The 15,832-nt window shown below is 47.5% G+C and overlaps 1 protein-coding gene across 4 annotated transcripts in view; it reads left to right on the forward strand.

Moving 5' to 3' along the window:
- adcy2a (adenylate cyclase 2a) overlaps positions 1–15,832 on the forward strand; it is an 840,666-nt gene that overhangs the window by 814,408 nt on the left and 10,426 nt on the right. For all 4 annotated transcript variants that reach the window (XM_038797200.1, XM_038797201.1, XM_038797204.1 and 1 more), the window contains exon 24: positions 12,759–12,873. In XM_038797200.1, coding sequence (XP_038653128.1) covers positions 12,759–12,873 — 115 coding nt within the window. The remainder of the gene's footprint in view (positions 1–12,758; positions 12,874–15,832) is intronic.

A 15,832-nucleotide genomic window follows, 5' to 3' on the forward strand; every position in this document is an offset into this window, starting at 1 on the left:
TGTGAGACAGAGAATAATTCCCCATATATCAATTGGGACCAGGAATATGCCATTCAATCCATTGAACCTGCTTTGATATTTAATTAGATCATGCTTGATCTTTACTCAGGTCCATTTTGTTGACATTGTTCCATATCCTTTGAAAGCCTTACTTAACAAAGGTCTATCCCAGTCATGTGTCATGGGAGTGTCCCTTTAAGAAATGTTTTTGTCTTATCACATGGCTTCAGTGATGCCGTTTTGTGCATGGAGCTGGGCTGTGGCTCTGTGAGTTTTTACCTTTGCTTTGAGTTTTGGACTGGTTTGAACTGCACAGGTTGTAAGAAGCGTCTCTCTATCTTAATTTTAAAAGCTGTTCCCAGACTACTCTGTAACTTAAAGGGGATAATTGCTTTCTGGAAGGAATTCAAATCTACTGTTTGTAAAGGGGAACAGAGTATCAATAAGCAGACTTATACCAGTAAGAATGTCGTGTGCTGGGCTACACCTTTGAGAAGGGGTTTCTGGTTTTACTTGGATTTTGTTATTGAATTGGAACAGTTAAGAGGGAATTCATTAAGGGTTATACATGGATTACTGTAGCTGTGTTGGGTCTTTATGTTTGTCATTAATAAAAATTCTTACTGTGTGTGTTTATACAAATGTTAACTAAATTTGTAGAATTAAGTTTGTCTTTTTGATTAAAAGCGCCTAAGAACTCTGTTGCATAACACCTGAAAGGCAGGCTTTTGTTCTCATCTTAACCAAAATCAATAAACAGTTATAGGTCGGTGAACTCCATGATAGCCTTTGGAGCTTTCTAAACCTAGGTCAATAACACATGAAATATCCAATTATCCTAGTATGTACAGCCTTTCTCAGGAGAGAAAATGGCAGCATGCCAGGGAAAATGGCAGCTCCTAGGAAATAGGAAGCAGTCTGGGAAAATAGGCAGCAGCGTGGGAAAATGGCAGCAGCCTGGGAAATAGGCAGCAGCCTTTGAAAATGGCAACAGCATGGGAAAATCGGCAGCAGCCTGGGAAAATGGCAGCAGTGGAGGAAAATGGCAGCAACCGGGGAAAATTGCAGGAGCCTGGCAAAATGGCAGCTGCCTAGGATAACGCCAGCAGCTTGGGAAAATTGCAGCAACCAGGGAAAGATGCAGCAGCCAGGGAAAGAGGCAGCAGCCAGGGAAAAATGACAGCAGCCAGGGAAAAATGACAGCAGCCAGGGAAAAATGACAGCAGCCTGGAAAAATGACAGCAGCCTGGGAAAGAGACAGCAGCCTACCTCCAGAGTGCTGACAAAATCCCAGCTAATATTCTCTTGATCATGATATCTCATACCACAGCAAATATCCAATTTGTTGAAAATTTTAAACACCTTGATCACGTTACCCCTGAATCTTCTATATTCATAGGAATACAGGACAATTTTTTGCAACCTGCCCCCACAGGTTAACCAGAAATCTGAGTCATTTTGGCAAATCTGCTTTGTACCCTCCCCAAGGCCAATGTATGCTTCGAGAAGCACAGTGCCCAAAACTGAATGTACTACTACAGATGACATTTAACCAAGGTTCTAAACAACTTAAACATAATTTCCTCCCCTTTGTCTTCCAGGATTTTTAGAATAAAGAAAAATGTTCCAATAGCCTTTTTCTACCTGACCACGACCTTTAATGCTTTGTGGTCTTGGACTCCTAAATCTATTTCATCCTCTAGAGATCTCCATATCTCACCATAGAGACAGTACTCTGATTAATCTCTCATAGTTCCAAGGTGGATATCCTCACACTTACAAAACTGACCTATTTTTCCCATAATTTTTTCCACTCACTTAGCCCTCTTGATATCCCTTTTCAACATTTCATAGAATTTACAGTGCAGAAGGAGGCCATTCGGCCCATCGAGTCTGCATGGGCTCTTGGAAAGAGCACCCTACCCAAGCCCATACCTCCACCCTATCCCCATAACCCAGTAACCCCACCTAACACTAAGGGCAATTTGGACCCTAAGGGCAATTTAGCATGGCCAATCCACCTAACCTGCTCATCTTTGGACTGTGGGAGGAAACCCGAGCACCCGGAGGAAACCCACGCACACACGGGGAGAACGTACAGACTTCACACGGACAGTAACCCAAGCCGGGATTCGAACCTGAGACCCTGGAGCTGTGAAGCATTTGTGCTAACCACTATGCTACCGTGCTGCCCTTCTCCCATCTCCCATCCTTCTCCCATCTGCTCCATTTCCCACCGGGGATGATGGGAAGACAGCCTGAGTCTAAAGTCAGGAAATATTCAAGTTCTGAAAATTGCCGCGGTGAAAATCACATAAATGCAGTCAAACACACTTAAATATGTCTCTGCCAGAGCTAACAGCACCTGGGGTCTAACTGTCTTGCTGCGGAGACCCAGGTCGGGTGCCACTTGTGGTCTCCACAAACAGGGATTTGGTGGTACGGCACTTGGGAAGGTCTCCAGGCCATCGTAAGCCCTCAGGTGCATGGCCTCTGGGCAGGGTGGCACCCTGACACTGCTCAAGCTACCCTGTCACTGCCACCCAGGCACCCTGGCAGTGTCACCTAGATGCCACCTGGGCACTTCCAGCCTGGCATTAAAAATGGCACCTCAATCTCTTCCTGCATGGATAAGCAGAGCTCCTCAGTGCAGGAAATGAAGGTAATTGCCATGCCAAGGCCTTAAAAAAAAATAACAGAGCCATTCGAAAGCGGGTTCATTCAACGCCGCCACCAACGCCCACCCACAACGGGACTCTTTTATCGTTAAATCACACCCATGACGTTAGCAGTCGAACCCAGGCTTTTAATCCTTATTTCACCAAGCAGTACAATATTTCTGAAATTCCTACATTCGTCATTTCATGCCAGCTTATTTAAAAAAGAACAAATTTCTTCAAGAATAAACTTTCTCTATTTCACCAGAGCAGACATGTTTGGAAAATCAGACCGATGGTTTTCCCTCCCAGGCCAGGTGCACAGAGTCAAAGGAATTTCCAGCTCCACAACCCCAATCTTTAAAAAATGTTGTCTGCATTTGCAATTTTCTGTTGGGAGGTGGAGCAGTGGTGCTGGCCAGAATCAAGTTGGGCTGGGCGACCCTGGAAGTAGTGAGGAGTCAAAGATGGGCCCAGTAAAGGTTAGTTCATTGGGTGCTTATATAATGCATCCCTTTTGAAAGGAATGTTTGAGAAGTTGGCCCTCAATGCTACAGTTCCTGAGCCTTGGAGGAGATATATTTTGGTCATCGGATGACTGTCAAAGCTGTAAATGTTGTCCAACTTTTAGATAACCATGGAATAACTGGCCCATCATAGGCTTTCCCTACAGGTGAATTTGACATTGCTGTTGCCTAAACAAAGGTTACTGAACTAAAATACTTAATGAAAGCTAAAGATACAACCATGGAGATGACACCATCTTGCCACCACTAACTGGTGCTGTTAATATGCAGTGATCTGGATAGCTGGCTAGACTCAGTGAATGAATGATGAACATTGCCATGCTCATTATCCCATTCACTTGCTCTCTTGCCATCCATCTATCCGGATGTGCCAACACTGTGAACCCATGACCCTGACATCGCACATTGACATGGCATAACAGTGTGATTAAACTAAAAGAGCTGTCAGTGGTTATGGGGCACTGCATACTACCTTGGAGAAACAACCACGACAAACATGGCACCGAGCATATGCGCATAGCCATTCTTTCTGTAATGTTCTTGTCAGATGGCCTGATTTATATTACAAGAACACTTATCGCTAAAGCTATAAACAATTTATTAGCATTAACTGTGAGTCAAATATATACAAAACATCAGATGAATAACAGTATGAACATGCATAAACCACTATCTCTCTCCCAGCTCGCTAGTCAGTCTGAGATCACCTGACGCTCCATTCACTTACATACAAATGTGCCACCGAGTGGTCAATAAATGAATTACAGCACAACCATGATATAATTTTACTTTCCACCACAGCATTAGCAGTATTTGTTGATAACCATAAGCACGTGAGAAAACAAAAATGAATGAGAGCAATGCGATCTTAATTGCTCATGAATTTTTTCGCCTCTACATTCTCATTAATAAAATACCACAGAGAGCAGTTGCGTAAAAAGTTCTTAATTGAATTTAGAGGAGAAACAATACTCTCAATACCCTGCGAGCCATTGGAATCCACCTATCACAACTGGGTAGAAATTGTGGATGCAGAAGCAGATGTGTGGACATTTGGCAGAGCTCCCTGAGGCAGAGGGATCTCTTGGACTGTGTTTAGTGGAGGCTCTTACTGCCATGAGCTCCGCATTGTCCAGGGGGCTCGACCACAGAAGATCTGACCATGGTACATTGACCAGTCTCATGGAGAGACAGATACAGCAGCACTTGAAGTGGATGCAAGAGCAGTGTCTCATCCAAAAAAGACTCCCTCATTAGACTTAGTAACTGTGGTGTGAGTTTGTAAGGACCTTTATGTTGAAATATGTCACCAGAGACTGGCCAGAGGTAAATGGTGAACCTCATGAAAATATGTTTTGAAAAAGGACCCACTGCTGATGAACCCCTCCTGCATGGTGTCAACTCTAGCTAAATGGCCATGTCCCCCTGCTACTCTGCTATCAGTTTCAGAACTGGCAGGATGTACAGGGAGGTGTCTCCTCCTTATCTTCTTACCTCTCAGAGGTAGTAACTCTGTCCATGGCCTTTTGTCATCAATTTGCAGGGTCCTCTGCTGCACAATGTTTTGCAGCATGCAGCATACAACATCTATTCTTGAAAACCTTGCTGGGGCATATAGAATGTCTCCACTTGAGTGATTGAGACACCGGAATCTCATCTTTAAATGCCAGTGACCTGCTCAATGATACTCCTCGTGATGACTTGGGTGCTGTTGTAGTTGAGCTCTGCCTCTGTGGGTTCCTCAGCCAAGAAATATCAACCAGGTTTTTAATGGGTAGCCCTTGTCCCTAGGAACTAACTGATGGAACCATCAATTCAGCGAACACGTGTAGTTGGATCTGAACAGAGGCTTTGATACACTTACAACAGAGCCAGCCTATTCGTCATTGAACTCCAGATGACTGGCAGGCTGGCTCTCAGGTACTGATCTTTATACATCGGTCCCAGGGGGAGGAGTCCTGGGCGGAGCCAAGGGAGGAGCCCAGTACAAACTCTCGCGTACTCCCAGAGAGACTCCCCCTGGTGGTCGGATAGTGCAACTGCACTTACAATAGTGGATAGTAAACACATATACACGGAGTTATATTGGCAACTATATACAGCATTGATCTTACAACGGGTAGATAACGAACATATATACATGGAGTGATATTGGCAACTATATATCGTGTGAATCACATTCACCCCCTGTTAAAAAAAATCAAGTCCAGCGGGGGTGATGGCTCAAAGAGTCAGTCGGTCCGGTGGATGAATTGTCCGTTTTGATCTGCGGAGCACCGGGGTTGCAGCCACTTGCGGCGGCTGGGCGGGCGTCGAGGTCTGGGGTACGGTTGCCGGCTCCGGGGCGAGTCTTGTCCGAGCCTCATACACTTCCTGGTCGAATGGAGACTGGGGGGGCGGGCTGGTGCTGGCGCTCGGGATTGGTGGGGTGAGCTCGCAGAATCGGGGGCGCAAGGGGGCGGCCGCATAGGGAACGGGGAAAGGAGTTCCTCGGTGGGGGTAGATGGGGGGCTGGATCCAGCGGGTGCCAGGTCCCAGAGGGATACTGTGTCCTGGCGACCGTCCGGGAACTCAACAAATGCGTTCTGTGGGTTGGAATGAAGCAGGCGCACCTTTTCAACAATGGGATCGGTTTGGTGCGCCCTGACGTGCTTCCTTAGGAGAACCGGGACTGGCGTCCTCAGCCACGCCGGAAGTGAGACCCCTGTGGTAGTGCCCCTGGAAAAAATGAAGAGCCGCTCGTGGGGGGCTTGGTTGGTAGCTGTCCACAGGAGGGATCTAATTGCATGGAGCGCGTCAGGGAGGACTTCTTGCCATTGGGAAACTTGGAGCTTTCTGGACCTGAGGGTCAGTAGGACGGTCTTCCAGACCGTCGCGTTCTCCCTCTCCACCTGTCCGTTCCCCCTGGGGTTGTAACGTAGTCCTGCTCGAGGCGATGCCCTTGTCGAGCAGGTACTGACGCAGCTCGTCACTCATAAAGGATGCACCCCGGTCGCTGTGCACGTAGCTGGGGAAACCGAACAGGGTGAAGGCACTATGCAGGGCCCTAATGACTGTGTGGGAGGTCATATCGGGGCATGGGATGGCGAAGGGGAATCGGGAGAACTCGTCAATAATGTTAAGGAAGTAAATGTTTTTGTTAGTGGAGGCGAGTGGCCCTTTGAAATCGATCGCAAGGCGTTCAAAGGGCCTAGAAGCCTTGACCAGGTGGGCCATGTCTGGTCTATAGAAGTGCGGTTTGCACTCCGCACAGATCGGGCAGTCCCTGGTGACCGCTTTTACCTCCTCGTTGGAGAAAGACAGGATTCGGGCTCTGATGTAGTGGGCGAGCCAGGTGACCCCTGGGTGGCAGAGGTCATCGTGGATGGCTTTTAGACGGCTGATTTGCGCGCTGGCGCATGTCCCGCGGGATAGGGCATCCGAGGGCTCGTTGAGCTTCCTCGGTCGATATTTGATATCGAAATTGTAGGTGGAGAGTTCAATCCTCCACCGAAGAATTTTGTCATTTTTAATTTTGCCCCTTTGCGAGTTGTCGAACATGAAGGCGACCGACCGTTGGTCGGTAATGAGGGTGAACCTCCTACCTGCGAGGTAGTGCCTCCAGTGTCGGATAGCCTCCACGATGGCTTGTGCTTCCTTCTCGACTGAGGAGTGTCGGAGTTCTGAAGCGGATAGGGTACGGGAGAAAAATGCAACGGGCCGCCTTGCTTGGTTTAAAGTGGCTGCTAGCGCTACCTCTGAGGCGTCGCTCTCAACCTGAAAGAGAGTGGATTCATCCACCGCCCGCATGACTGCTTTGGCGATGTCATCCCTGATGCAGCTGAAGGCCTGGCGCGCCTCAGCAGACAGGGGAAATAGTGTGGCCTTGAAGAGTGGGCGGGCTTTGTCTGCATATTGGGGGACCCACTGGGCGTAGTACGAAAGGAGCCCCAAGCACCGTTTGAGAGCCTTGGGGCCATGGGAGAGGGGGAGTTCTAAGAGGGGGCGCATGCGGTCCGGGTCTGGGCCCAGGACTCCATTCTCCACGACGTAGCCGAGGATGGCTAGTCTGTTTGTGCGGAACACACATTTCTCCTTGTTCTATGTAAGGTTTATTTTTTGGGCCGTCTGGAGAAAACGGTGGAGGTTGGCGTCATGGTCCTACTGGTCATGGCCGCAGATGGTAACATTATCCAGATACGGAAATGTGGCCCATAGCCCGTACTGGTCTACCATTCGGTCCATTGCTCGTTGGAACACTGAAACCCCATTAGTGACGCCGAAGGGAACCCAGAGGAAATGGAAGAGGCGGCCATCGGCCTCGAACGCCGTGTAGTGGCGGTCCTCCGGGCGGATTGGGAGCTGGTGGTATGCAGACTTCAGACTGCAGACCTGCAGCAGCTGCGGGAAGAAAGGCCACTATGCTAAAGTGTGCCTCGGGTATTGGAAAATACCCGATATTGGGCGATCTGGTTTACCATGTCTGCAATTCTGGGGGGGGGATACGCGTCTAGGAGCGTAAAGCGATTGATGGTCTGGCTATAATCGACGACCATGCGGAATTTTTCCCCGGTCTTGACGACCACCACCTGAGCTCTCCAGGGACTGTTACTGGCCTCTATGATCCCCTCACTGAGCAGCCTTCGGACCGCCGTTCTGATAAATACCCTATCCTGCAGGCTGTACCGCCTGCTGCGGGTGGCTACCGGTTTGTAATCCGGGGTGAGGTTGGCGAAGAGAGGAGGGGGGGGGCCATGCGCAGCGTGGCGAGGCTGCAGATAGTGAGTTGGGGCAGGGGCCCACCGAAGCTGAGGGTGAGACTCTTGAGATTACATTGGAAATCCAAGCCTAAGAAGTGTGGCGCGCAGAGGTCGGGCAAGACATACAGTTTAAATTTGGAATAGCTAGCGCCTAGAATCGTTAGCGTTGCAGTAGTGCGGCCTTGGATTTGGATGGAATGGGAGCCCGAAGCGAGGGCGATAGTTTGGTTGACGGGATAAATAGGGAGGGAACAGCGTCTTACCAGCTCTGGGTGTATGAAGCTCTCTGTGCTCCCGGAGTCGAAGAGGCATGACGTGTTGTACCCGTTGATCTGGACATCCGTCATCAAATTTCTCAGAAGCTTGGGGCAAGATTGGTCGAGGGTGACCACGTTGAGTTGCGGGCCGCGTGGTGGGTGCCCAGGGGAGTCGAATTCTTCCGATCGGGCGTCCTGTCGAGTAGATGCCGCTGCGTTCTGGCGAGCTTGATGCAAGAACACTGCGCTGAGCTGCGGGCCATGTGGTGACTGCCCTGGGAGGTCGTACTCCTCCGATGAGCTGTTTGAGTCTGGGGATGCAGCTAGGGCCCGTGGATCGCACGTGGATGGTGGTGATGAAGATGGCGGCCCCCATGAATCGCAAGTGGCCGGCTGCATGGTGGAGGTTTGCCAAGATGGCGGCCCCCATGGATCGCACGTGGCGGGAGGGGGCGGAGCCTGAGCATAGGCCGCAGCGTTTCGGACCCCACGGGCATGCTGGTGCTGGGGCCGATGTTTTTGGACTGTTGGGGTGTTGAGGGCTGGGGCCCTTCTGCCGAGGCACACTTTAGCATAGTGGCCTTTCTTCCCGCAGCTGCTGCAGGTCTCGGATCGGGCTGAGCAGTGCTGCTGCGGGTGCTGGCTTTGTCCACAGAAGTGGCAGACTGGAGCAGTTGAATAACTGGTTTGGGGAGCTGAATAGTGGCAAATTGGAGCAGTTGAATATCTGGTTTGGCGAGTTGAGTAGCTGGCTGGGGGAGCTGAGTAATTAGCTGGAGCAGCTGGATAGCTTGAGTATTTGACTGGGACAGTAGGGCGACCGGCTGTGGCAGCGTGATCGCTGGGGGGCCTTGCGGCACAGGCTTCTTAAGTGTATTAAATTGATGGAACCATCAATTCAGCGAACACGTGTAGTTGGATCGGAACAGAGGCTTTCCTGCACTTACAAGAGAGCCAGCCTATTCGTTGTTGAACTCCAGATGACTGGCAGGCTGGCTCTCAGGTACTGATCTTTATACATTGGTCCCAGGGGGAGGCGTCCTGGGCGGAGCCAAGGGAGGAGCCCAGTACAAACTCTCGCGTACTCCCAGAGAGACTCCCCCTGGTGGTCGGATAGTGCAACTGCACTTACAATAGTGGATAGTGAACATATATACACGGAGTTATATTGGCAACTATATACAGCATTGATCTTACAACAGGTAGGTAACGAACATATATACGTGGAGTGATATTGGCAACTATATATAGTGTGAATTACATTCACCACACTAACCACAGATCTGCGTTGATGGCTGAAATAGTTGGGAGCTACATAATATGTAGGGGTTGTGGCGGCTGCTAGGGATTGCTTTCAATCCCATTAGTTTCTCCAACACTACTGTTTTGCTTATACTAATTTCCTTCAAGTCCTCCTTCTCATTAGACCCTTGCATGCGAGTTGACCATTCCATCACACGGTCCCATCGGATGTCTGGGATGACTGATGGTGGTGGGGAAGTCGGGGGCGGGCGGGTGGGAACCCGAAGCAGGTTGTAATAGTGGGAACAGGTGTTTAAATTAACAATGTGTATACAGATTTTTGCCCTAGTCCCCATCACTAAACTGTGCCCTGCACCCGTGCCAACTTAACTGGTGTCTAACCTCCTGACGTTATGGGCCCTAATGTTACATCCAGTTGGATCCCCAGACGGTACATCAGGAGTGCAGGCGGCCTGCTTTGATTCCAACCCTGCGACTTGGGTCCCCATTGGCGGCAGTCTTCTGGGGTGTGCGGGCCTGGATGAACCCGGCTGTTGCTCGGGTGTCCCAGATCGCATTGTGCTGCCTTGTTCTGCCCACTTCCCACCATATGCACCAAGGACAGGATGGGGAGTCTGAAGTGCTGCGGTGTTTCGGCACCTCCCCTGCGGAAGTCACCGGCAGGCCCCATTACCTCCTCCTCCCCCGGGGTGCCCGATGGCCCCCTGACTACTCCATGGGCCGGGGTTACATGCGGAACTAACCACTAAGGTTCCTCCTCTACCTGTGCTGCCAGTCCTGGAGGCTCACTCTGGTCTTGATCAGGATCTGCATGCTCGTAGCCATGGAGCACAGAGAGTGGACCATCGGCGTCTGGGACTGCACCACATCAGCCATTGACTATGCCACCACCTTCTAGGTATGTGTCACATCAGCCAGTGACTGCGCCATCTCCCTCTGGGACTGGGCCACCTCCCTCTGTGTCCGCGACACGTCATGCAGTTTCAATACCATGGCCAGTCCAGATGGTTATGCCCATGCCGCTGACCACCTCTGCCATCTGCGCCCAGGCATGGCGAATGACGCCAGCTTGTAACCTCCTTCCGGGCCGGGGTATCGGGTCGACCACCTCTCCTCCAACGTGTCTGCAAACCAAGGAGCTGCTCTTCTCGCTTCCATCTTGTTGGTTGTGATGGTGTGTGTGGGGAGTGCCGTTTGTATGTGCAGCTGAAGCTTGGAATTAATTGTGTTCCACGTGGTGTTGGTGCCAGCCCCTTAACAGTCACTGAATCGGTTCAGATGCGGCACCAGTTTTGCTGTGGTGGAACTCCACGAATCCTGCGCCTGTGTCAACATTTAGTCTCATGAATGGAGAAGCCAGCTCCTGATCTTTTTCTCAAACATAATGAAGTACTTTTCGCAGCACATGCTCTTGTGTATGATTTACAGCACAAACAGCAATCTATAATGGTCTGTGTAGTTATGAAGAATATTACTGTGGTTACAGTAGAATTGTTACATCTATGCTGATTTTACAAAATGAGTGACAAGCTTTAGCACCTAAATTTAAAAGGGAAAGAGCATTATTCGATTCTGTAAATGAGTTTAATTTGGTAATTGCAGCATCAATTTGAATTGCTAATTAGAATTCTCACTATGAAATTTATTCACATGTTAATGATGGCAACCAATTAAAAAGAGTTATTCTGGTTTCTTAGAATTCAAATAATGTGAAGAGCTTTATTCACCCTCTTCATTGTTTAGTAAATCTCAACAGTATTGTTAGTGATGCAATCTGCTATTAAAAAAATGTGCTGTAACCTTCCTCACAGTGACATCTTCATTGCTAAAAGGTACTTGACATTTTGCTTTTCAAAGATGTGATGATCATCTACCGCGAACACAGATTATTTCCACTAAAATGGTTGTTGTTATCCAAGTTAAATAATTTGTTTATCCTCCATGTGAATTATATCAAAATGAATAGACTCTGTTGTTTAGTTGAGACAGTGTTGCATGAGTAATTGCCAACCTAAAAAAAAGAGCAAACGCTGATCAATATCTTCAAAACCGTTTACGAAAGGGAGAGGGGAATTAAACCTAAACAAAATGATGTGGAGCTGCCAGCGTTGGACTGGGGTGAGCACAGTAAGAGGTCTTACAACACCAGGTTAAAGTCCAACAGGTTTGTTTCAAATCACTAGCTTTCGGAGTGCAGCTGAGGAAGGAGCAGTGCTCCGAATGCTAGTGATTCAAAACAAACCGGTTGGACTTTAACCTGGTGTTGTAAGACCTCTTGCAAGAAAAAATGATTGGTTAGGGAATCAAAATCTGAGAAATCTGTCTCTCAATCCACACACTCCTCTCACAAACGTATTTCTGACTTTCACAGACTAGGAGATGGGCAGTCAACCAACCTGCTTGAAGGAGACGGTTGGGACTGAGACTGTGAGCTTCATTGTTAATCTAATTTTGAATTTAATTGATTTCAGTTGAATTGCCCAAGGATCTGACAACTCAGTAGCTTCGTCAGGACGAACATTTGGCAGATCAAGGAGTTGAATGTCTCTAATACCTACCTCCTGGATCCTGGAGCCTACCTGAGGAGGCAGGCAAACTGCCAAATGGGAACCTTGACACTCTCAGCCTGGCACGCTGCAAGTGCAATCTGGGCAACCTGGCAGTGCCAGAGTGGCACCCAGGTGACACTGCCAGGGTGCCAGATTGCCAATATCAAACTACCCGGGCAGCATCAACAGTGCCAGGATGACGCCCTTCCCAGATACTAACTACCCAGGGGCCTCCGAACACCTGGGAGACTCTTCCAAGTACCGTTTTGCTTGGTCCCGTTTGTGGGGACCAGTGCTAAGTGGCACCTGGCTGGGGTCTCCTCGGCAAGGCTGGTAGATCCTGGGAGCCTGATTGATCCGGCGTCAGCAGAGTTAAGTGAGCTTTTACGTTCACTTAGCTCTGCATGTCTGGATCCCTCCCATTGTGAGTGGTATCCAGATATCGTCAAATCCAAGATCTTGGAGATCTCGTGAGGCATAACGACCATCGGGAATCCCGGAAGAGGCAGCTCACAGGATCTACTGGCCTCGTCGCTTCCCAATTCCAGCGGGACATGGTCGGTAAATCCCACCTTTAGTCTTTAGCATGAGTCTTGATCCATATTTTCCCTCAAAACAAATCATGTGCTTAATAGCATTTGGTGCATTTTTAACTTCATCCATAGATTTATTTTTGCTCAGTTCTAAATCAATATGTCTTTCATTTGTGAACCATGAGTTGTTACCATGCAATTTGCTCTAATCCTAAGTTTCCCTTGATTGACAGGAGGCAGACAGACAGTACACACACATTGGAACCATGTTAGAGTTTGCATTTGCACTCATGATAAAACTTGACGTGATCAACAAGCATTCTTTCAATGACTTTAAGCTGCGTATTGGTACGTATGTTGATATTGTCCACTTTCATGATGTGATGGTGAAACCGCCTGTACCTTTTTGTTGCCTTTAACTGCAGTTATAATTTGAGAACACTGCCTGCTTAAGATGTTGCTGCGCTGGTTACGCTCCTGTTCCATATCCCTTTCTGATAGATAAACTAACCTGTTTTGATGAAAGCTTATGCACATACAAGGGGTTCTTCATTCGGTATTTGGTGACTCCAGTTGATACAGGCAGTACTTGCATCACCCAGTTTTAAATAGTACAGAACAAGAAGGTTTCATTTGAAATTGGCCATAAGTATGAGAGTCACATAAACAAAATATTGAATCAAAGAGCTATTCCTTCAGCAACTCAATTTTATAGATGGAACTATTAATCCCCTGTTCTATAAAACTGAACTTTCAACTGGGATGATATTTCTGCTGGAGTTGAGTTGGGGAAGGACTTTTCATTTTCCCAAGTCAGGTTCAATATTGATTCTCTGCAGAGGGAGTCCAGCACGGCAACCTAGGAAAACTTAGAAAACTGTTAAAGAAGGCAACTGTTAAATAAGACTATTTAAAACAGACATACCAGTTGTCAGGACTCTTAAAAGAGAGAGGGGTTGACAAAAATATTTCTTCCCTGCCTCTTCACATGTCGATTCTGTCATCAAAGACAGTGGTACCACCCCGGTAGCAGTCTAGTTGTGGGTTAGTGGTACTGCAGCAGTAAAGTCTTGCTTCCATGCACATAGGCACCAACGATATAGGTAAAAAAAAAACGGGACGGGGTCCTACAAGATGAATTCAGGGAGTTAGGAGTTAAACTAAAAAGTAGGACCTCAAAGGTAGTAATCTCAGGATTGCTACCAGTGCCACGAGCTAGTCAGAGTAGGAATGTCAGGATCGATAGGATGAATGCGTGGCTCGAGTGATGGTTCAAGACGGAGGGATTCAAATTCCTGGGGCATTGGAACCGGTTCTGGGGGAGGTGGGACCGTACAAACCGGACGGTCTGCTCCTGGGCAGGATTGGAACCGATGTCCCAGGGCGGGTGTTCGTTAGAGCTGTTGGGGAGGGTTTAAACTAATGTTGCAGGGGGATGGGAACCAATGCAGGAAGTCGGAAGGTAGTAAAACAGGGACAGAAACAAAAGGCAGTAAGGTGGAAAGTGTAAGGCAGAGAAGCCATAATCAAAAATCAAAAAGGGTGACAGTACAAGGTACAGTGACTGAGGGGAGCTGAGTGAATAGGCCCAGTAATACTCAAACAGGAAGTTAAAAATGTAAATGGTAAGCAATGCGGCAGGTTATTACAAGAAGATATGGGTTCAACGACAAGGAAAATTAGGAGAAAAGTTAAGAGGAAATATAACTTAGGAGAGGTTACTAATCGAGGTGTTAAGATTCAAAACAGAGGTATAAAAGCCACCATAAGTGTACTTTACCTGACTGCTCGTAGTATTCAGAATAAGGTAAATGAGTTGATGGCGCAAATCATCGTGAATGACTATGATTTAGTGGTCATTACTGAAACATGGTTAAAGGAGGTCAAGACTGGGAGTTAAATATCCAAGGGTATCAAAATATTCGGAAGGACAGAGTGGATGGTAAGGGAGGTGGTGTAGCTCTGTTATTTAAGGATGACATGCGGGCAATAGTAAGGGATGACATCGGTGCTATGGAGGATGAGGTTGAATCCATTTGGGTGGAAATCAAGAATAGTAAGGCAAAAAAGTCACTGATAGGAGTAGTCTATAGGCCACCAAATAGTAACATTATGATGGGGCAGGCAATAAGCAAAGAAATAACTGATGCATGTAGAAATGGTACAGCGGTTATCAAGGGGGGATTTTAATCTACATGTTGATTGGTTTAACCAGGTTGGTCAAGGCAGCCTTGAGGAGGAGCTTATAGAATTATAGCGATAGTTTCCTAGAACAGTATGTAATGGAACCTACGTGGGAACAAGCGTTCCTATATCTGGTCCTGTGTAATGAGACAGGATTGATTAATGATATCATAGTTAGGGGTCCTCTCGGAAGGAGTGATCACAATATGGTGGAATTTAAAATACAGATGGAGGGTGAGAAGGTAAAATCAAACACTAGTGTTTTGTGCTTAAACAAAGGAGATTACAATGGGATGAGAGAAGAGCTAGCTAAGGTAGACTGGGAGCAAAGACTTTATGGTGAAACAGTTGAGGAACAGTGGAGAGCCTTCCAAGCGATTTTTCACAGGGCTCAGCAAAGGTTTATACCAATAAAAAGGAAGGATGGCAGAAAGAGGGAAAATTGACCATGGATATCAAAGGAAATAAGGGAGAGTATCAAATTGAAGGAAAAAGCATACAAAGTGGCAAAGATTAGTGGGAGAATAGAGGACTGGGAAATATTTAGGTGGAAACAGAAAGCTACTAAAGAAGTTATAAAGAAGAGTAAGATAGATTATGAGGGTAAAGTTGCTCAGAATATAAAAACAGATAGTAAAGGTTTCTACAAATATATAAAACAAAAAAGGTAAATATTGGTCCTTTAGAGGATGAGAAAGGAGATTTAATAATGGGAGATGAGGAAATGGCTGAGGAACTGAACAGGTTTTTTGGGTCGGTCCTCACAGTGGAAGACACAAATAATGTGCCAGCGACTGATAGAAATGAGGCTATGACAGGTGAGGACCTTGAGATGATTGCTATCACTAAGGAGGTGGTGATGGGCAAGCTAATGGGGCTAAAGGTAGACACGTCTCCTGGCCCTGATGGAATGCATCCCAGAGTGCTAAAAGAGATGGCTAGGGAAATTGCAAATGCACTAGTGATAATTTACCAAAGTTCACTAGACTCTGGGGTGATACCGGCAGATTGGAAATTGGCAAACGTGACACCACTGTTTAAAAAAGGAGGTCAGCAGAAAGTGGGTAATTATAGACCAGTGAGTTTAACTTCGGTAGTAGGGAAGATGCTGGAATTTATCATC

The sequence above is a fragment of the Scyliorhinus canicula genome, chromosome 5 (genome assembly GCF_902713615.1).
Source record: "Scyliorhinus canicula chromosome 5, sScyCan1.1, whole genome shotgun sequence".
NCBI classification, from domain to species: Eukaryota; Metazoa; Chordata; class Chondrichthyes; order Carcharhiniformes; family Scyliorhinidae; genus Scyliorhinus; species Scyliorhinus canicula.